The sequence below is a fragment of the Rana temporaria genome, chromosome 10 (assembly GCF_905171775.1).
Source record: "Rana temporaria chromosome 10, aRanTem1.1, whole genome shotgun sequence".
Taxonomy (NCBI): Eukaryota; Metazoa; Chordata; class Amphibia; order Anura; family Ranidae; genus Rana; species Rana temporaria.
Genome location: NC_053498.1, coordinates 72,004,435 through 72,025,819, shown reverse-complemented (window position 1 = coordinate 72,025,819; position 21,385 = coordinate 72,004,435). Strand labels below are relative to the sequence as shown.

Below are 21,385 nucleotides of genomic sequence, written 5' to 3'. Positions count from 1 at the left end.
GACTGGAAGCTATGAGCTCATTAGCTGCAAAATCTGTTAGTGTTCACCTTACACGTAGATAGTAAAAATCACTTTTATATATTTTTACATACAGTACACTAGTACTGTAAAAAAAAAAATTCACATCCCCTTTGTCCCTAGTGGTCTGCCCAGTGACCTGCATGCACTTTTATATAATAAATACATTTTTTTCTGCCTGGAAACTGGAGATTGTCCATAGCAACCAAAAAGTGTCCCTTTATGTCAAAAGTGGTTTTAGAGCAGCTAGAAAACAGCGATAATAAATCGGAATCCCTGCAGAATTGAGCGATAGCGATTTGTGGGGAAATTCATCATCAAACACTGAAAGTAATGACAGCGACAATTCTGCAACTGAGCAAATTTCAGCGTTTCTGATTGGATTACATTATTGAATAATTGTTATTATTATTTGCTATAATTAGTTATTTATTATATAACAATTTATGATTTTATGTTTCAAACTTCATCATACCCAGGATTTCTGTCTACTAGACTATTGTTTGGACAGATTTAAGTGAGCTATTCCCAAGAAATACAGGCCTACAATATAAAATGCAGAACAATTGTACCGCTTTGAGCATCAAAAATCTGACATAATCATACCGCCAGGGAGGTTAAACAAAAAATAAAAAATAAATGTACTTTAATATCACTTTAAGGGTCTCACACATGTAAAAACACAAATTCTTGCTGCAGACATACCTGCCCTCTCATTACTGACATCTGTTTTTCAAATGTTGCTTTGTCAAATCCCTTATCCGTCTACAGGAGAATTACAAGTTGTGAAGATTAGTATTAAAAAATGTATGTAACGGAATAAAATACTTCTGCTATAAGGAAAACGCAATGTATAAAATGTATGTATGCTTACTTTAAACAGCTCATAAAGATCTTCACAAAGATCCTGCACAAAGTTCATATCAGAGATACGTGGAAGAATTAGGTCTCTTGTCTCCTGGCTAAAAGGAACTTTAGCTTGTGGAAGCCATGCCCAGAGGAATGGATCTAGAGAAGAAAAAGATATGCCAAATTTACTTAAGAACTGGGAACTGCTCACAGAAGCAGCTCTGTGGCCCTAGAAGTCCTTTGAATAATCGTGCATCTTTAGTTATTAAATGGGGTACACACAGGTTCTGGATTATAAATCGAACACTCTCAATTTTAGACTGTTCTATGATTCTGCCATTACTTTGTGAACATAACATAAAATAAAAATAAAAAGATCCTTTTGCCTTAAAGCATGAACAGCACAGTGCTTGTGCAGTGGCATTTGGCCTCTTTTTCAAATCTTATTTATTTAAATTTGCAAAAGATACACGAAATACAACATCCTTTAGTAACATAAGAAAGAGATACAGTGGTGTAAGATGAGTGTAACTATACAACATGACATAGATAGGGTTTCAAAGTACAAAAAAGATCACCTGAACCGATAAACATACCTATGCTTAACATCCAACACCTCCAAGTTGGAGACACTAATTAATTGCAGTCAAACCCTTCCCTAGCTGGTACAGAAAGCATTGTTCCTCAGAGGATCGTCTTGTAACAATTGACTGTTCCGCGGATCCCACCCCAGTTTTCAAATATTGTGGAACGCATTTGGTCTCTTCTATTATCTAAAAACATGGCTAATCCTGCCTGGCTATACCCTCCCCCTGTAAACGGACCACAGTTTATCATGGCTGCCGTGGTCGTGACACAGCGGTCAGTTTACGTGCCTTTGTCATCCACAGCCCTGCCCTCTTCTCTCCCACCTGTTCTGTGTCAGTGCCCACCCCCTCCTCTCCTGCTGCTATCATAACTACAAAATACTCCCATCCCTGCTGGTCATCCACAACAACTGGACACAGATCCCATATATATATATATATATATATATATATATATATATATATATATATATATATATATATATACACATATACACACACATATATACATATATATATATATATATATATATATATATATATACACATATATATATATATATATATATATACACATATATATATATATATATATATATATATATATATATATATATATATATATATATATATATATATATATACATACACACACATATACACACACACACACACACACACACACACACACACATACATATACACACACCAGACACAGGGGCACATAACCTTATGGTACAGGAGGGCATGGGAGATTTTTATACTGTTGGCTTACAGACCATCCAATGTTAATGAGGTGGAGACTCAGCTCCTTGCACAAATGGAAAGGGCTGCAAGGGCTGGGACATGGTGATAATAATGAAGCAGTTCTTTGTTGCTGGCTGCTGGGGAATCTATTGTTGCTGGAAGGTCTATTGTTGCTAGTGGAACATCTATTGTTCCTGAGGTGGGTCTTATGTCGCAGGGGTCAATTGTTGCTGGGAGGTATCCACTGTTGAGGGCGAGGTCTAGCATTTCTGGCTGCTGGAGGGTCTATTGATGCTGGCTGTTGGGAATCATTTGTTGCTGGGGGAGGCTATTTTTGCTGGGGTGTCCATTGTTGTTAGATCTATTTTACTGCCTCTCTTGTTATTAACAAATTCCACACAAATGACTTAGCACAACAAAATGATACTTGGTTCTATATGCTCTAAAAAGGGGTGGTACTGAGAGGTGGGTAAAGGGAAGAACCAAGGAACAGTGCTCAGAAGTGGGAAAGGGCACAGTCAATGGGTGATTCGGAAGGGAGGAGCTTCTGCACTTATTATCTGAGAAAAAAAGCCCTGGTTTTCTCATAGGAGCCGGTCCAGGAGGCGGGACTTTGTTACAGCGGCGGTCGAGTGTTATAAGATCCAAGCTGTGTCATAGTGGGAGATCCCTGCTCTGTGTGATCAGTTCTGGATACACAATGTGACCAGAACATTGAGAGGAGAAGGGGGGGGGGGGGGAGACCGACAGGAGCCAATGACTTAATTCATGCAATCGCGATGCAGTCGTTCTCTGCATCGATGCAGAATCGTTTAATGCTGCACTAATTAAATGATTATTTTCAACACCCCTAATTAGTTATATAATTAATTAGGGGTGTTGAAAATAATCGTCTAATCAATGCATCGCGATGCAGCTTTAAACAATATATTTTTATTTCAGCTCTTGGGCAGGCATAGCACTGGATGCCAGCAGTCAAAAGGCAACCAATGGTTCCAGCACCTAACCCCACAGAGACCTGCCAATAACTGCCGCCGGTTTAAAATGGCACTGAGACAAGTAGCCACTATCCTAGTAATGAATTCTTGTAATATGTGAAATCTATTCAGAAGATAAAAGAAATACTTGCATGCTCTCCACTCATCAGGATGTTTAAATGGGAATGCCAGACCATTATCTATTGCTGCAATTTTTATAACAGGTTCTTTTTCAGTCCAATCCTAAAATCAAAACACAGAAAGCATTAGAATGCCATGTGAAGAAAACATAATTTAAGTCACACAGCCGGAGAAAGAAGATGGATGCAGCCTGCAGCGGGGACGACGAAAGGCTTTGTTTGCACGCAAGTGTCACATAATGTGCTAGTATGCGATGCATACTAGCACATTATGCTTTTACTTTTCAGGGAATAATAAAGGAAGAAAAACCCAACAGAGTTTACTTCTTCTTTAAGTGGTTATTTTATAATTTCTAAAATAAGCAGCTATTAAAAAAAAAATACAAAATTACAATACAAATTGTAAAAAAATAAAATGTGTCCGATTGTTAAAAATGTATAAAAATGTTTGCAGCAACACTCTTGCAATATAAAATCATGACATATACCTCATGGGGATGTATAGGAATGACAAAAATGGGAAAATCCTCATTGCGCTATGCCGTTTTGAAAAAATGTATTGGTCCACAATTAAAATAGTTACACTTACATTTGACAGTGCCCGATAGTCCTGGCACCCGGCGCATATAGCAGGCGATTAATATGGGTAATCGCCCCTTCAGTAGAATGCCACTGTGCTCGGAGTCTTGGTGCTCGATTCCCGGGTATTGTTTGCTTGGACAGAAGTGTCGTGATGACGCAGTATTACCTTGACATTTCACAAAGCCATCATTGGGAAGTAGTCATTCTGTCATATTAGGTAAGGGCATTTATACCCCAACTTCAAATCTCATTGGATGACTGAATTTAAATAAGTTTAACACCTGCTACACACTTCGGGGGATGCGTACAATCTATACTAAATGCTTATGTGTAACAAGTGAATATAAACAAGGAAGTGAAAATAAAAACAAAGCGGCCCTCTGGTGGTCCTGTGCATGCAAGCGGATAACATTTACTCAATGTGTTTAGGGAACATAAGTCCTCTAGTGGTGTAAGAAGTTAATTACACTCTACTGAAAAAGTAAAAAAAGGAAAATATTTATAAAAAATATATTCCAAAAATAAATTGTGAATAATATTAATAAGGGCCGTTTAAGGCACCTCAAATATTACTTGATTAACATGTTGACCAAAAAAAAACATAAAGACAACATCCTAAAGGATTTCTATCGGGTATTCCCACATGCCTAAGAGACCATACTAGCGATAGGTGGTCAACACCCATCTATGTGGGGCACCCAGTCTGAGCACAACGTTATAGGAGACGTCTATAGAGCATGAGCACTTTACCATCCTAATGGGTCTCTCTCAGACGTTTGTGACATATTGACTATTATACGTTTGTCCAGTATATTTATATCGGACTAATATCTAGCGCAGTAAATTTTCATATCGCGGTTTGTTGCTTTTTTGCTATTTAGCAAGTCTTATTCTGCAGCTGATAATTTCTACATCCATAGGCGCTAAGGTTTTATTTGGATTTAGCATAAAATCATACCTTAGACACTTGGAAGTCAGCAGCTTTCTCCGAACATTCCATGTATTCCTCTTGACTTTCATATCGGATTAGCCAATTATCATTGCCTCGGTCTACAAATTCAAAAAACACCACAAGGTTTTAGGTTATGTCTTTAAGATCATTAACTATTTGCTACACTGCACACTACTGCATCAGAAACCCTCAGGCACTACATTAAAACATGCCATTTTGTGTACAACAGATACACATTATGGAGTATTTAGATTTAAAGAAGAACTCCAGGAAGAAGTGTTTCTATCCCAACTGTCCCTTTAACATAACCACTTCTGTACTTTAAAATAGTTACATTCACGGGTGCCTGGGATTCTAAATGATGCCCAACACACAGCTGCAGTCAAAAGGTTGAACACTGTTTCTGCATATCATTGCTGGGAAGATCTGAGCTGCAAATACAGTACATAAAATAAGGCAACCGGTCTTGCACCACATGTGAATGTCCTCTATTTGAGCCAAGCCCACTACAAGACTGCTGTGCATGTGGCAACAAAGATATTTTATAAAGTATGTGGAGGATGCAATAGCTTAGAAAACTCCAGCCTTGGCATACTTGGGCTCCACTGTGAGGTGAAATCAGTTACACCTTACACAATTATTGAGAGCTCTTTTTTTAAAGTTATAGATGATAAATAAATAAAAAAAACACAACAAATTTTGCAACTAAATCAGGCCACTTGGCCATGTAACTTGGGTTCATCACATCACAGCAAATCTCTAACTAAGAAGTAGTATGAAAGCCAACAGTCACTTCCAGATCACACAGTACTGGTACCTGTCACGGCTTTTCTTCCAGACTTGGCCAACCTTTAGGTGCAGCAAAAACAGTAAAAGGAGTGAAAAAAAAAAAGGTTGCTGAAACAATCCCTGACCTTCTTAAATTTACTGAAAATTCTTTCCACGTGTTTTTTTTTTTTTTCTACACAATCAAATATCCAATTTTCCTTCACAGAAAACTTTGCAAAGTGGTACTTCCTGTTTATTTTCACAAATACCTACACAGCAGGACAGAGAAGTAAAATGATAAATATTGCAATAGGTATGTAAATGTAGAAATGAGAGCGAGAGGTTTGTTTTTTTGGGGGGGGGGATAAAAATCTAAATAGACAAAGCATACTTGTCTTAGCTAGGATTCATGGGTTCTAAGTTTTAATATTTTTGTATTTTTGCAGAATCACCTGCATCTCTCCAACAGAACATGTACCTTTTATAATAAAAACACAGGTAGATTTAGACGTGCGTTCCATTTCCACTGGAGCCTGAACATGTTTCAGAGGCTACTTACAGGCAGTAGGGAAGCGATACAATGCCTCCTCACCACCTGTTTTAACCCCGTTTTTGCAGACAAACGAGTTGCACGCAGTTTTCATGGCGTTTGCAGCACCTCCCTATTTGCTCGAGTGTGTAGCAACATCTCTCTGCCAATAGAAGAGTTGCGAAAACTGATCATCTACACCAGGGCTCGACAAAACCCAGGCGCCAGGTCGCAATGGCGACTGGAAATTGCATCCTGGCACCTGGATTACACCGCAGCAGTTCCACGGACTAGCGTCGGGCTGGCCGATAATTGAGGCCGTGGCTTTGCGGCCTGCTGGAGCGGGATACACGCTCCTATCTGCGAACCGGCGCCCTCTGGTGGACAGTGCTGTGATGAGCGCGGCTTGCTCTCACTGCCCGCCCACCTCTGAAATCATCTTCCCAGGTTGACAACTGGGCTTAAGCGTTGCCAGGTGGGGGCGGGGGTGCGGACAGCACCCGGGTGACACACGCTAGAGGGGTGACACCAGTGGATAGCGGCAGCTGCGGCACCGGCCACTGCCAAACACCAATCACTCCACTGACACAGCTAGGGAGGCGCAGGAGTTGGACCGAAGCCGCTGGCACCTCCTCCTCTGTTTACATCCAGTGAGGAGGAGGAGCCAGGAGGGACACACACCGATGTGTGTACACGTCCGTGGTCGTGCTGTTCTGAGGTCTGTACTGTACACTATTAAGTAGATGGATATGTGCGGTAAGGGAGGGGTGCCTATGCTGATGGGGGTCTGCACCAAGTGGGGTGTCTATACTGCAGTGGTCTGTACTAAGGAAGGATTCTATAGTGATGGGGGGCCTGCACTAAGGGGGTGTTTATACTTCTGGGGTCTATACTAAGAGGGATTCTATACTGATGGGGGTTCTGCACTAAAGGGGGGGATTCTACACTGATGGGGGTACCTGTACTGAGGGAGGGGGGTCTGTAGTTTGTGAAAAACTTGTATCGCACTACACATGCTAACTGAATCGCCTAAGGGGCGCTTGGTAGGCAGGCAATTTCCTACTATTTTTTGCCTTCAGAATAGATGGGTTTTGAGGGTTTTTTCTGAAGGCCTGGTGATTCCCTTCCGTTCGGATACTGGTTGGTAAAGCATTCCACAGTCGAGGTCCTTGGACTGCAAATCTAGTGGAGGGATGTCTGCACTGAGGGGGGTCTGTACTGAGGGGGGGGGGGGGGGGGGAGGACAATTTTTTTTCCGGACCAGGTGACATCAACCCTAGTGACGCCACTGTCAGAGCCATCTCATCAGTGCCGCCTCTCAGTGCTACCCCATCAGTGCAGCCTCATCAGTGCTCATCAGTGAGTGCCACCTGTCAGTGCTCATCAGCACAGCCCATCAGTGCAGCCTCATCAATGTTGCCTAACAGTGCCAATCAGTGAGTGCCACCTGTTAGCGCCCATCAGGGCAGCCTATCAGTGGCCATAAGTGCCACCTAATCAGTGAAGCCTATCAATGCTTATCAGCGCAGCCCCATAAGTGCCACCTGGCAGCGCCCATTAGTGCTATCAGTTTCACCTCAGTGTTACCTCATCAGTGCCCATCAGCGCAGGCTGATTAGTGCAGCCTGTCAGTGCCCATAAGTGCCACCTCATCAGTGCCCATCAGCACAGCCTGATCAATGCAGCCCATCAGTGCTTATCAGCATCGCCTAACAGCACCCATGAGTGCAGCCTATCAGTGCCGCCTATCAGTACCCATCAGTGCCATCTAATCAGTGCAGCTCATCAGCGCAGCCTTAACAGTATCGCCTGTCAGTGCCCATCAGTACCTATCAGCGCCATCTAATCAGTGAAGTCTGCCAGTGCCCATCGGTACCATCTAATCAGCGCAGCCTCATCAGCGCAGCCTCATCAGTGCAGCCTCATCAGCGCCACCTTATTAATATTTTTTTAAAATTTTTGGTCTTTTTCCGCTTGGCACCAGGCCCAAGCAATTTGTATTGCCTGGCACACCGGACATGCAGTTCTGGGCACTGGACAGCCGATTTAAAAAAACTGGCTCCTAACTTTTTTAGCTGGCTCCTAGATTCTAAGCAAATTTGTCAAGCCCTGATCTACACAACAAATCTGATATATGATGTCATCAAATCTGGTCAAATATTATGCCACATTACCAAACAGTAACACCAAGTTAGGATGTAATGCAAATTTATAAGTTTAACCACTTCAATACCGGGCATTTTCACCCCCTTCCTGCCCAGGCCAATTTTCAGCTTTCAGCACTGTCACGCTTTGAATGACAATTGCGCGGTCGTGCAACATGGCTCCCAAACAAAATTGATGTATTTTTTTCCCCCACAAATGGAGCTTTCTTTTGGTGGTATTTGATCATCTCTGTGGTTTCAATTTTTTGCGCTATAAAACAAAAACAAAAAAAAAGACTGATTTTTATTTGTTTAATACATATTTTTTACTTTTTGCTATAATATCCCATTTTTGTTTTTTCACTTTTTTTTCTCAGTTAAGGCCAATATGTATTCTGCTACATATTTTTGGCAAAAAAAATAAGCGTATAGGGATTGGTTTGCGCAAAAGTTAGAGCGCCTACAAAATGAGAAATAGATTTATAAAAAAAATTAACCCCCTTGCTGCATCCATGAGGCAAAACCCAGATATAGTAGGCGTCGAGTTTGGCGCGTTGCGACACGGTTACTATTGGAAGACAACCTGCAATCTCTTGAGGTGGCAATGAGCACCATCACCAAATTTGGGGAATTTTCAGGTCTGCTTATAAATTGGAATAAATCTGCGTTAATGCCCCTAGGCCCTAGATAATAATCCCTTACGAGTCATTACCTCCACCTGCCCAGTGCCGGTCACATCTACCTTTAAATACCTAGGCATTTAGATCACCCTGCAGCTGGGAGACTTTTGTCGCTTAAATATAGCTCTCCAGCAAGAGAGACCAAAGTGAGCATGTGCAGCTCTACTACCCTTACTGTGTCTTATCTGGCCAGATATACCCACTGATGATCTATATGTCCACTATTGGATGAGAGTTACTGCCTAAGGATCGGATTTGTTTGGGCTGTTTTCTGGAGTGAGCATCTTGATTACATGCACATAGTGATCCTCTGTCATAGGGGATCATGGCAAGCTGGTAGGAAGTAATGTCTGCCGATTGGTGGAGGATTCATCACGTTTTTGTTGGACACGATAATTATCAGTTTATGGACTTTTTCCGCACTGAGCACGGGTGTTAAATATTTGAAATTGGTAGACGCCAAATAATAATGGACTGCAACTTTTTAGGGATTTTCTTTGAAATACATTTATTGGTTATAACCATATTATTATTGGTTTGTCACAAGATTATTGTTACAATGGCAATTGATGTTTTTGTCCTAAGTCATTCATCAGTTTAATACTAGCCTAATTTGGGATATATTTATATATTTTTTGGTGATTGAATTTTTCAAATCAATATTTATACCACATCGTTAGGGGATCAGCGCAATTTATTTTTCTTTCCATGCTTAAATATAGCGCCCTAGCTGTGTCGTTTCCAGGACAAAATAAAAATCTGGAGCAAAAATTTGGCTATCCTTGGCGGGTAAAGTAAATTTTGTGAAAATCATTTTCATGCCCAAGCTATTGCATTTCTTACATAATACGCACATAGTAATACAATTACGTATCTTCCAAGAGGTGAACTCTATTTTTAGATGTTTGCTTTGGCACAAATAAAGACACCTAGAGAGACTGGAACACCTCTAAAGACCTAAAGAAGCTGGAGGTTTGGTTATGCCAAATCCCTGGCTGTACCATTTAGCAACACAACTGCAACACCTATGTAAAGATTTATTTCTGACCAATACGGAACTCAGTCAGTCTCGCCTAGACTCCTTTTTATGCATTTTGTTATATACATTGAAGGTGCCTGGCTTGCCTATTGGCCTGGAGGCTGAGACTTTTGCCAAATCGAATTGTCTGTTGCTTACATAATGCCTCATTCAAAAGATTTGGAATAAGGCTAAGCAGCTCCAGCAGGTTACTGCTTTTTCGCGTTTCAGTCCTATATGGCATAATAACCATTATCCTGAGTTAGCCAAACTACAAACAGGTCTCTAGGCAGCAAAAGGAAAGCTCCACTTGTTTGCCTCCCCCCCCCCCCTCCACTGCCACATTTGACACCTTTCGGGGAAGGGGGGGGTAGTGGGTACCTTGTTTTGACAGGTACCCGTTCCCACTTCTGGCCGAGCGCACCGCAGCGTACTCAGCCGGAAGTTCGGCCCTCCTTTCCCCTCAGCTGGGCCATTCACAAAGTGCAGCGCGCTTCACGCATGCACAGTAGGGAGCCGCAAGGCTTCACTGCAGGTTTTTCACTTAGCCAAGATGGCACCAGCAGCACCCAAGAGCCGTTTGAAAATTGGCTTGGGTTAAGACACCGCTGGATTTTAAAAGTGAGCAGCTACAGTAGTTGTAGCCGCAATTTTTTTTTTTTTTTTTTTTTTTTCTGAAGGAGCCTGGAGCTTCTCATTAATGCCATCCCAATGCCGTGGCCTGGGTGCTGCAGGCCTGGGTCTGTGTGATCATTCCTGTTATAGCTCCAAGGTCGGCTGCGGACATCCAGTGCTAAAGAGAAGACCCCAGGTGCATCTTCAGGTATCCCCGACAGCGGGCAGTGTTTTAGTGAGGAGGTGGTAAGTCAAGCAACCACAAGGATTTGTTTCACAGTATTTCCTCCCTGAACTGCTCTTATTACTCTGCCTCAGCCAAGGAGCCAGGAGAGTCCATGATGCCTTTACACTCTGCCTGGCAGTGATGGTAATCTTCAGTTACCTCAGGCAGATACTAACTCCATTTGTGTCCTTTCTTTTCACCGAGGCCTTTTTGTTTATGCTGTATAATAATACACTAAAAAGTGATAAATTGCACCACCGAAAGACTCTAAAAAGACAGAGGGCCCAATCTACACATCAGGAATTCGGGGTTTAGTGCACCAAATCAGGTATGGTGTTTAAAGCGGTCTGTTGGGACTGTGGTGCTAGGGTGAAGAAGGGAGAGAACTGACAGGGAATAAAAAACATTCCGCCTGCCTGGACTCTCATAGCCCACTCTAATTGAAGTTGGTGGTTAATATATTGAAGTGGGCAGTCTACAATTTGTTATTCTTGTATGTTCACCTATACTCTCGGTGTTCTTCACCTAAAAGGAGGCCCCCGAAAGCAGCCCAATAGAATATTGAGCTATATTGCTCTTGATCCCTGTTACTGCTTTTCAGCTAATCCATTTAAAACTCATACTGTTATTGTCCGTTGCCATTTCACAGACATCTCGCAGTAAAGAAAATGTATACGTCTAATCATAAACGTGTGCGTTCCTCATTAGTCCTTGCACTTACACTATTGTCAGGTGTGCCAAAGGGACCTGAGACAGTTATTGGTGTTGATAGGTACAGTACACAACCAATCATACTCAAGTGGCTTCTGCAGGGGTAGCCACAGACATACAAAAAAACGCTGAAAAATATTACCACAAACTATTTCTATAGCTTTCTACAGCTAATGCTACTGGTGTTTTTAGAATGTCCAGTGTGCATAAGACCAAAAAAAAAAAGGCTGGCATTCATTCTTAAAGCAGAGCTTCCCTCAAAAGGGAAGCTGTGTGTGTGTGTGTGTGTGTAAAAATGTGCACCTGAAAAAAAAACTTGTCCGGTGAAGAAAAAGTGAGCGCTACCATCAGTCCTGTGTCATGCCAACAGTAAAGCATCCTGAGACATTCATGTGTAGGATTTCTTCTCAGCCAACGGAGTGGGCTCACTCACAATTTTACCCAAGGACACAGCCACGAACAAAGAATGGTAAAAAAAACATCCTCCGAGAACTTCTCCCAATCTTCCAAGAACAGTTTGGTGATGAACAATGCCTTTCAGTGAGGCTTGGGGAACAAAACATTGACATTTTGGGTCCAAGTAAACTCCCCAGACCTTAATCCCATTGAGAACTTGTGGTCAAGAGGCGGGTGAACCAAAAAATAAATAAAAAATTCTGACAAACTCTAAGCATTGATTATGCAAGAATGGGCTGCCATCAGTCAGGATGTGGCCCAGAAGTTGATTGACAGCATGCCGGGGCAAATTGTAGAGGTCTTGAAAAGGAAGGGTCAACACTGCAAATATTGACTCTTTGCATAAACTTAATTGTCAATATAAGCCTTCCACACTTCAGTATACCATAGTAACATCTGACAAAAAGATCTTGTGACACTGAATCAGCAGCCTTCGTGAAAGTCAAAATTTGTGTCATTCTCAAATCTTTTGGCCACGGCTGTACATATATTATGCATAAATATATGACATTTATGAGATTAATCGTGATATAATTATTTTCAGTTATTACTTCCTTTATTTACGATTTTTGGTTTGACATCATTTGTACATCTATAAATTATATAACACATACTTATAGGTTTTAATTGTCGGCTGAGCTTTTCAATAAAACAAAATTATTTATCTTATTTATTTATACAAGCTTTGTTATCATTTATCCTCATCAATTATTTTTACGGTTATAGGTTATATGTGGATTTATAGAGGATGAATTAAATTTTACCGATATTCAGGTCCCTCTGGGCCTTGTAGTTCCGCTGCAATCAGTATATATTCTGGCTCTCATGGATACTCCCATCAGCTTAAGAAAGGAGCATGCGCATGCCCAGATATGGCATTGTGCATACTTGGAAAAGCATCACTTTCCTCCTCCCGGTGGCGTCACCCCACACATGCTGCATTTCACCGTGATTCTGGATGAGTACTAGCGGGCTTTCTCCCCCACTGTAGCAGTTCACAGTGAACTTTTGTAATTTCCTCATGCAGATCATACAAGTTCGTCCCGATACACCATAGATGGGCCTGTTTTTAATTTACACATGTGAATGGCCCTATTTTAGGTTTCAATATAATTGTGTTCTTGTTCTACACTTAGAGGTGCTCTTCCTTCTTTGTGCATTAGAGCCCGCTTCTGCTCCCGGAACAGCTTGTCCTAAATGAAAGGGCTTTCATGGGACATTTTAATCATATCATATTATACATAGAACCGTGAGGTGTACTTACCGGCACGTGCCTACTGTCCTGTGTCTCATCATGGATAAGCATCTGCCTATATTTCTCTGCATTGAAATGTAGCCCCAAACTTGCAAGGAACCTTCACCATACTTCACTGTTGCCTGCAAACACTCAGTATTGTACCACTATACAACCCTTCAGCTAACAAACTGCCTCCTGATACAGCCACATTTTATTTCCAGATAATGCAGTATTTGTTGTTTGTCTTGTTGCTGTGCTTAGTCTTGCCATGGTGTACAACAGGCTCATCCTGTGGCCCACGGAGCCCTCTGATGTGGTCCCCAACTTCAAACCAAGGAAACGCTTGCCCATGCCCAGGGATGGTGGGGTTGCCAAGCCCAGATGGTGATCAAAGGGTTACTAAATCATGCATCCCAGAGCATCATAGTGCATGGATCCAGCGTCGGTGGCAGAGGAAGCAGGCAGCCACGGAGGGAGCAGGAGCTCCATAAACCAATGCTTCCTCTGTAGCACTGACTCCCGTTTCACACAGAGCGATACCAAAAAGGTTAGTGATTAAACATCACATGCACAGCACTTTTGCAATGGGCATTTTAGCACTTATAAAAAAGGATAAAAAAAAAAAAAAAAAGGATAAAAAAAGGATTATTAGGCGTTTTTTACACCGTTCCACCGGTGCAGCGCAGTTTACCTGTGGCTTTCATGCGGGTTAACTGCACTGAGCCCTAGATTTAGATTAAATCCTGCGGTTTTGGTGGTTTCTGAAAACGCAACAAAACTAGTAAAAGCAGGCTTTTTGGTGCGCTTTCAGAAAGTAAACCACACCCACAAGATGTAATAGAAGTCTTTGGCTCCGCACAGCTAACCCACACTGTGCTTTACCCGTGGTGCACGTAAACTGCAGCACATTTCTGTAAATGCAGCCTAATGGGGGGGGAATCAGGACAGCATATGGGGGGGGGGGCACTAAACCCCCATTTTGTTAATTGTGGCCCATGACTAGTTACCAAATCACCACCCTAAAGTGGAACTTCCGCTTCTTCTGCCCCCCCCCCCCCCCCTCCGGTGCCACAATTGGCACCTTTCAGGGAAAAGGGGGGACAGGATACCTCATCGCGGGGCTCCCTCCACCCCCCCGGCTGCCGTGCCATTAGGAGAGAAGAGCAGGGCCTTGCGTATGCACAATAGGGTTCCTGGCGTGAAGACGAAAGGCTACACTGCCGGGTTCCCTTACCCACAATGGCGGCGACAGCACCCAACAGCTGATGAAAACATCAGCTGCAGTGCCGACATCCCTGCATTCCAGGACAGGTAAGTGTCCTATTATTAAAAGCCAGCAGCTGCAGTATGTGCAACTGATGGATTTTTTTTTTTTTTTGGCCGGAACACTGCTTTAAGTGGCCCTTGCTATTCAAAAGGTTAAGCAGCCCGATGTACAGAATCCTATACCCACAGCCGATATACATTTGGCTTTAGGATCAAACAGAGCCCAAGGCATGTTAACAGCTTTGAGCTCCCCTTCTAAGCCAACTTCTTTATAGAGGTATGTATACATGCATGCATGCATGTACGTACGTACGTATACACACACGGGGTGGCTTATTTACGTAAAGGCAAATCCACGTTGCAATACAAGTGCACTGCAGTCGTAGATCACTTTAGATCTGAGCGGAAGATCTGAAATGAGGGGAAGCTCTGCCGATTTTATCATCCAATCATGTGCAAGCTAAAATGCTGTTTATTTTCCTTGCATGTCCCCCTCAGATCTACAGCAACTGCACTTCCAAGTGCAAAGTGTACTTGCCTTTAGTGAGTACACCCCTCACATTTTTGTAAATATTTTATTATATCTTTTCATGTGACAACAGTAAAGAAATTATGCTTTTCTACAATGTAAAGTAGTGAGTGTACAGCATGTATAACAGTGTACATTTTCTGTTTGCTCAAAATAACTAAAAACACACAGCCATTACTGTCTAAACCGCTGGCGACAAAAGGTGAGTACACCCCTAAGTGAAAATGTCCACATTGGGCCCAATTAGCCATGTTACCTCCCTGATGTCATGTGACTCAGTGTTACAAGGTCTCAGGTGTGAATGGGGAGCATGTGTGTTAAATTTGATGTTCTCGCTCTCACTCTCTCATACTGGTCACTAGTTCAAAGTGGCAGCTCATGGCAAAGAGCTCCAAGGATCTTAAAAATAAAAAAAGGTGTTGATCTACATAAAGATGGCCTAGGCCAGTGATGGTCAACCATGGCCCCCCAGATGTTTTGGAACTACATTTCCCATGATGCTCCACTACACTGTAGAGTGCATGAGCATCATGGGAAATGTAGTTCCAAAACATCTGTGGTGCCAAGGTTCGCCATCACTGGCCAAGGCTATAAGAAGATTGCCAGGACCCTGAAACTAAGCTGCAGCACGATGGCCAAGACCATACATCGGTTTAACAGGTTCCACTCAGAACAGGCCTCGCCATGGTCAGCCAAATAAGTTAAGTGCACGTGCTTAGTGTCATATCCAGAGGTTGTCTTTGGGAAATAGACATACGAGTGCTGCCAGCATTGCTGCAGAGGTTAAAGTGGTGGGGGGTCCAGCCTGTCAGTGCTCAGACCATACGCCGCACATTGCATCAAATTGGTCTGCATGGCTGTTGTCCCAGAAGGAAGCCTCTTCTTAAGATTCACAAGAAAGCCTGCAAACAGTTTGCTGAAGACAAGCAGACTAAGGACATGGATTACTGAAACCACGTCCTGTGGTCTGATGAGACCAAGATAAACTTATTTGGTTCAGATGGTGTCAAGCGTGTGTGGCGGCAACCAGGTTATAAGTTGTATAAAGACAAGTGTGTTTTGCCTACAGTCAAGCATGGTGGTGGAAGTGTCATAGTCTGGGGCTGCATGACACTCTCAAGGACACAAGTTGATAACACTGAAACATGTATGTGGAGCACAATAGTTAAAGTGGAAGTCCATGCTAAAACTAAAATCCCTGCGTCTATAGACACCCACGATCTAACACTAACCTATCCAACGGAAGCCCCATAGTAACTCTATGGGTGACGTCACTTCCCATTAATTTCACAGCCGTTGTAGGCCATGTCCTCTGCATAGCTTCCGCCGCTGGAGATCGGATCAGATCACCTTCAAAAAAATGCACTGCATCTAAATAGTAGATATATTGGATTGGGAGTGTGTGGAACACTGGTTGATGTTAGCAGCAAAAACAGGACACAAATATACTTGTGTAATATTCGTATAACATATCGCGATTGTGCAAGAGTTCATATTACTTTAACATTTTAGGCCAATGTGATTATAAGCAATGCCACCATTCATTTCAAGTACTGATAAATATATTTCCTGTAAACTAAATAAGACTATGGGCAATGAACAGTACTCACCAGTATTTCTAATGACATAGTCTAAAATGACTAGTCTTTCAAACTGAGACTGGAGCTGCTTTCTAGTATTCTCAGGCAGAGGTTCAGTTTCAAATCTCCTAAGCCAGTGATCTGCTTCCTTATATCCCTCAACGAAAAGCTGGAAAGAACCCATCTGAAAACAAAACACCACAACATTGAAAAAACTTTCCCCAATATCCATTTAGTCTTTTACTCTACACTGCAGAATCAATCATCATACTACACTCAGTATTTTTATCGTTTCTGACATAGCCGTTTTGTTTTACTTTGTCAAATATGAAAAGCTAGTTCACCTTTTAAAGCAGCCAAATGGAACAGGATTATTGTACTTAATGTAAAAACGGTTTCCATGAAGTTCATTGAAAAATAAAGGAATTCAGAAAACGTTTACATAGTTGGGATGCCTGCCACCTACAGGAGGTTGGGAGACTATACAATGTCAAATCTTGTAGGACACATCAAAACCATTGAAGCCGGACCCAATATAACCATAATTTTAACCGTCATGCCTTTTGTGAGCAAGCGGTACAAAGAGCCAATAACCGAGCATGACCCAGCTTCCTCAATGGACTTTCAAGAATTTTTTTTTTTTTCCACAAAAAAATTACTAAAAAACTTTTTCTTTATCATCCATTAACCGCTTGCCGCCAGGCGCACGCAGATATAAGTCTGCAGAATGTCACGGGCAGGCAGGACGTAGATATACGTCCCCCTTTATGAAGCGGTTGTTGCGGGCGCCCGCAACCATCTCCATGAGCTCGCCTGCGTGTTCCCTGTCATCGGGAAACAATCAGTGACGTGTCACAGCAAGCCACGCCCCCTACAGTAAGAATCACTCCCTAGGGAACACTTAACACCTAGAGCTCCTCCTAGTGGTTAACCCCTTCACTGCAATTTTGACAGTAATTATAGTAAAAATGCTATAAAACGATCCCCTATTTTTTAGACGCTATAACTTTTGTGAAAACCAATCAATAAACGGTTATTATATGTAGAATACATATCAGCCTAAACTAGGGGAAAAATATTTTTTGGGGATATTTAGACCCCTTTCACACTGAAGAGTTTTTACAGCGTTTTAGCGTTAAAAAGAGCGCTATTAAAACGCTCTCCATGCATCTCAATGGACCCTTTTACACCGAGTCCTGAAAGCAGCATCTTTGGAGCAGCTTTTGAGCGCTAAAAAAAAAAAAACGCTCCAAAAAAACACCCCTCTCCATTGAAATGCTTTACCAGCACATTGGGATTGCAGATCGAAAAAAGCGCCCCAGTGTGAAAGGGGCCTTAGTAAGCAAAAAGTAAAAAATATTGAATTTTTTCAAAATTATCACTCTATTTTTGTTTATAGCGCAAACAATAAGAACCGCAGAGGTGATCAAATACCACCAAAAGAAAGCTCTATTTGTGGGGAAAAAAGGGTGTCAATTTTGTTTGAGAGCTGTTGCAAAGAAAATAAATATCTGAATTTTGACCATTCTCTGGTTCCAGTCAGACAAGCAGTCTTCTTGGTAAAACAGGATGCCCGGTCATTTAGCAACAAAATGGTCTGGGGCTTAAGTGGTTAAGGGACACAGGAATTCAGACAATTGTTAAATAGTAGGGATATCCAAAATCAGTCCAACTGGGGGTGGGAAATAAACAATGAAGAAAAAAAAAAAAAAAACATGCGGATCAAGGCTAAATAAAGAAAGGACCGATTAAAGATCAACCTGGTGCTCCATACTAGGATAGATCTGATCACTGCCAAGAAGAAACTGCAACCTGAAAAAAAATGATGGGAGTCAACCAGTGAAGTGATGGACAAAACTCACCATCCACCAAAATAACAGAACATACCACCCAAACAGGAAAAAACAAAAACACTAAACACACACCTATTTGGATAAAGTTCAAAAACAGAATTACCATGTTTAAAAAAAAAAAAAAAAAAAAAAAAAAAAACAACACACCACCAACAACAAACTTAACAAAAAAATGAAACAAACCACGCATTTGAAGACTAACATACCAATTAGATATCCAAAACTACTACTACTCTTGTGAGGGGGATTGCCTTGGGGGGGGGGGGGATCCCCATAAGAGCCATGGCAACCCTCATAGCATAAAATCCTAATGAATAGACAGGAAAGACCCATAAGTTGGGGGGGGGGGGGACAAACACAGAAAAAAAAAAAAAAAAAAAGAATTTTGTAGTTGAAGTTATACTGCAAGCCAAAAATTGATGCAAGATTTAGGAATGGTCTGTTCCAGAGAACCAGATGCCAGGTAGGAGGATATGTCCGTTGGGATATGGAGAAGGAAAGGGGGGTTAGGACCATCCCTTCCCATGGCATACACTAGCGAACAGTGCCCAGGACCTCTTGGTTAAAAAAAAAAAAACCACACACACACATTCTAGCGCCTAGTCTTGATTCCCTAAACAAGAGGGAGACCCCAAATGGTACCGAGAGAGACTGCATGAGAAAGAAGACCCATCTAAAATGGTGACTTCCCAACAACCACACAAATTCTGAGGGGGTCAAAACGGGAAATGGGATGGATAGGGCGAGAAGAGTAAAGCATCAAAAGGGAGTGCAAGTTTGATGCTAGCAGAAGAGAAATCAGGGGACCCAGAGTAGGGGAGTCCCAACACACTTAGAAAGATGCACAATGGGGTGCAATAATATGTGGAAGTAGTAAGGACGAAGGCAGTGCCTGAGTACCAAGAAAAACAGAAAATATCCCCCCAACCCTCCGGAAGTGGATGCATAACTTCAAGCAAAAGGTTGAGCAGGGGGAAAAGACGACCTTGAGAGGGAACTACTGTAATCGTTTTAAAAATACACCTAAAATAAAAATAGGCGCTAGCCTTGTGAAAGTAACAAATAAACAACAAAGATATTGTATAATGAGGCTTTCCGAAGATGTGTGGATACGCAAAATGCAGAGAGGCTGAGCGGTCGATGTCACTTCTGGGTCCATCCCCCACTTCGGGGTCTGTGGAACCCACGGCAGGTCTAGTCATGGGAGCGGTGGCGTGGGATCCCTTGGATAAGTGAGCTGTTTGTGTCAGTACCTTTCCAAGGCACATTTTATGCGAGTACAGACACATTTTATTTTTACTAGAGCTGCACGATTCTGTCAAAAGTGAGAATCGCGATTCTTTTGCATAAAGTGAAGATCACGATTCTCAAAAAAAATAAATGTAAAGTTATTTTTAACACAAAACGGAGCTTATGTGCTTAAATACAGTGTATGTAAATCTGACGGACTGTTTACATGTTACATTTTAAAAGCCGCAGAAAACCTGCTGACCTTACATGCTTGCTAATGTGACAGAACACCTGATTTTCACATTTAACTAAACGTGAAAATCAGAGGTGTTCTGTCACATTAGCAAGCATGTAAGGTTTGCTGCTGCTTTTAAAATTTTAATGTAAACTGTCAGATTTACAAATACTGTATTTAACCATATATGCTCTGTTTTGTGTTGAAAATAACTGTGAAATTTAAAACTCTGTTGGGTGTAAGATTTCCACTTGCCCCCTTCTACCTAACATTACTGTGCAGGAGTGTGGGGTGGAGCAAGATGGCCGCGTTGAAACGTCACTTCCTGACAAGACAGCCGCCGCTGAGTGTATCAAAATCTCCGGAGCTAGGCCGAAGCTGGGGACTTTCCTATGGCCGCACCCGAAACTCGCGGGTCATCCGGCCTGGAGATCGCGGGGGGGGGGGGGTGAATAGAGATCGCGATCAATCGTGCAGCTCTAATTTTTATGTAAAAAAAGTGTATATTTAACTACTTGCCGACCTGCCGCCGTCATTCTACGGCGGCAGGTTGGCTCTCCTGCGCGAGAGCCCATCATACTACGTCGGCTCTCTCGCAGGCTTCCAGGGGCGCGCGCGCGCCCCCGACTCCTGTTCGCGTGCCCGGCGGGCATGATCGCCGCCGGGCACACGCGATCGCTCGTGTAAACACACAGCTCCCGGTCCTGTCGGGGGGAAATGCTGATCCTCTGTTTAAACAATGTATGAACAGAGGATCAGTGTTTCCCCTAGTGAGGCCCCCCCCCCCCACAGTAAGAACACACCCAGGGACATACTTAACCTCTTTCCCGCACCCTAGCGTTAACCCCTTCACTGCCAGTGGCATTTTTATAGTAATCCAATGCATTTTTATAGCACTGATCGCTATAAAAATGCCAAATGGTCCCAAAAATGTGTCAAAAGTGTCTGAAGTGTCCGCCATAATGTCGCAGTACCAGGGAAAAATAAATAAATAAATAAATAAAAAAAAAAAAAAAAAACGCTGATCGCCGCCATTACTAGTAAAAAAAAAAATAATAAAAATGCCATAAAAATACCCCCTATTTTGTAAACGCTATAACTTTTGTGCAAACCAATCAATAAACGCTTATTGCGATTTTTTTTACAAAAAATATGTAGAAGAATACGTCTCGGCCTAAACTGAGGAAAAAAAACGTTTTGGGATATATTTTTGGGGGATATTTATTATAGCAAAAAGTAAAAAATAATTATTTTTTTTCAAAATGGTCGCTCTATTTTTGTTTATAGCGCAAAAATAAAAACCGCAGAGGTGATCAAATACCACCAAAAGAAAGCTCCATTTGTTGGGAAAAAAAGACGCCAATTTTGTTTGGGAGCCACGTTGCATGACCGCGCAATTGTCAGGTAAAGCGACGCAGTCCCGAATCGCAAAAAGTGCTCTGGTCTTTGGGCAGCA

At 42.1% G+C, this 21,385-nt stretch overlaps 1 protein-coding gene across 1 annotated transcript in view; it reads right to left on the bottom strand.

The window, feature by feature from the left end:
• The window catches only part of PI4K2B (phosphatidylinositol 4-kinase type 2 beta), a 67,818-nt gene that overhangs the window by 7,999 nt on the left and 38,434 nt on the right, over positions 1 to 21,385 (bottom strand). The window contains exons 5-9 of the mRNA XM_040325445.1: positions 16,642 to 16,795; positions 4,859 to 4,950; positions 3,331 to 3,421; positions 893 to 1,026; positions 724 to 783 (exon numbers count right to left, since the gene is read on the bottom strand). Of these exons, the coding sequence (XP_040181379.1) occupies positions 724 to 783; positions 893 to 1,026; positions 3,331 to 3,421; positions 4,859 to 4,950; positions 16,642 to 16,795 (531 nt within the window). The remainder of the gene's footprint in view (positions 1 to 723; positions 784 to 892; positions 1,027 to 3,330; positions 3,422 to 4,858; positions 4,951 to 16,641; positions 16,796 to 21,385) is intronic.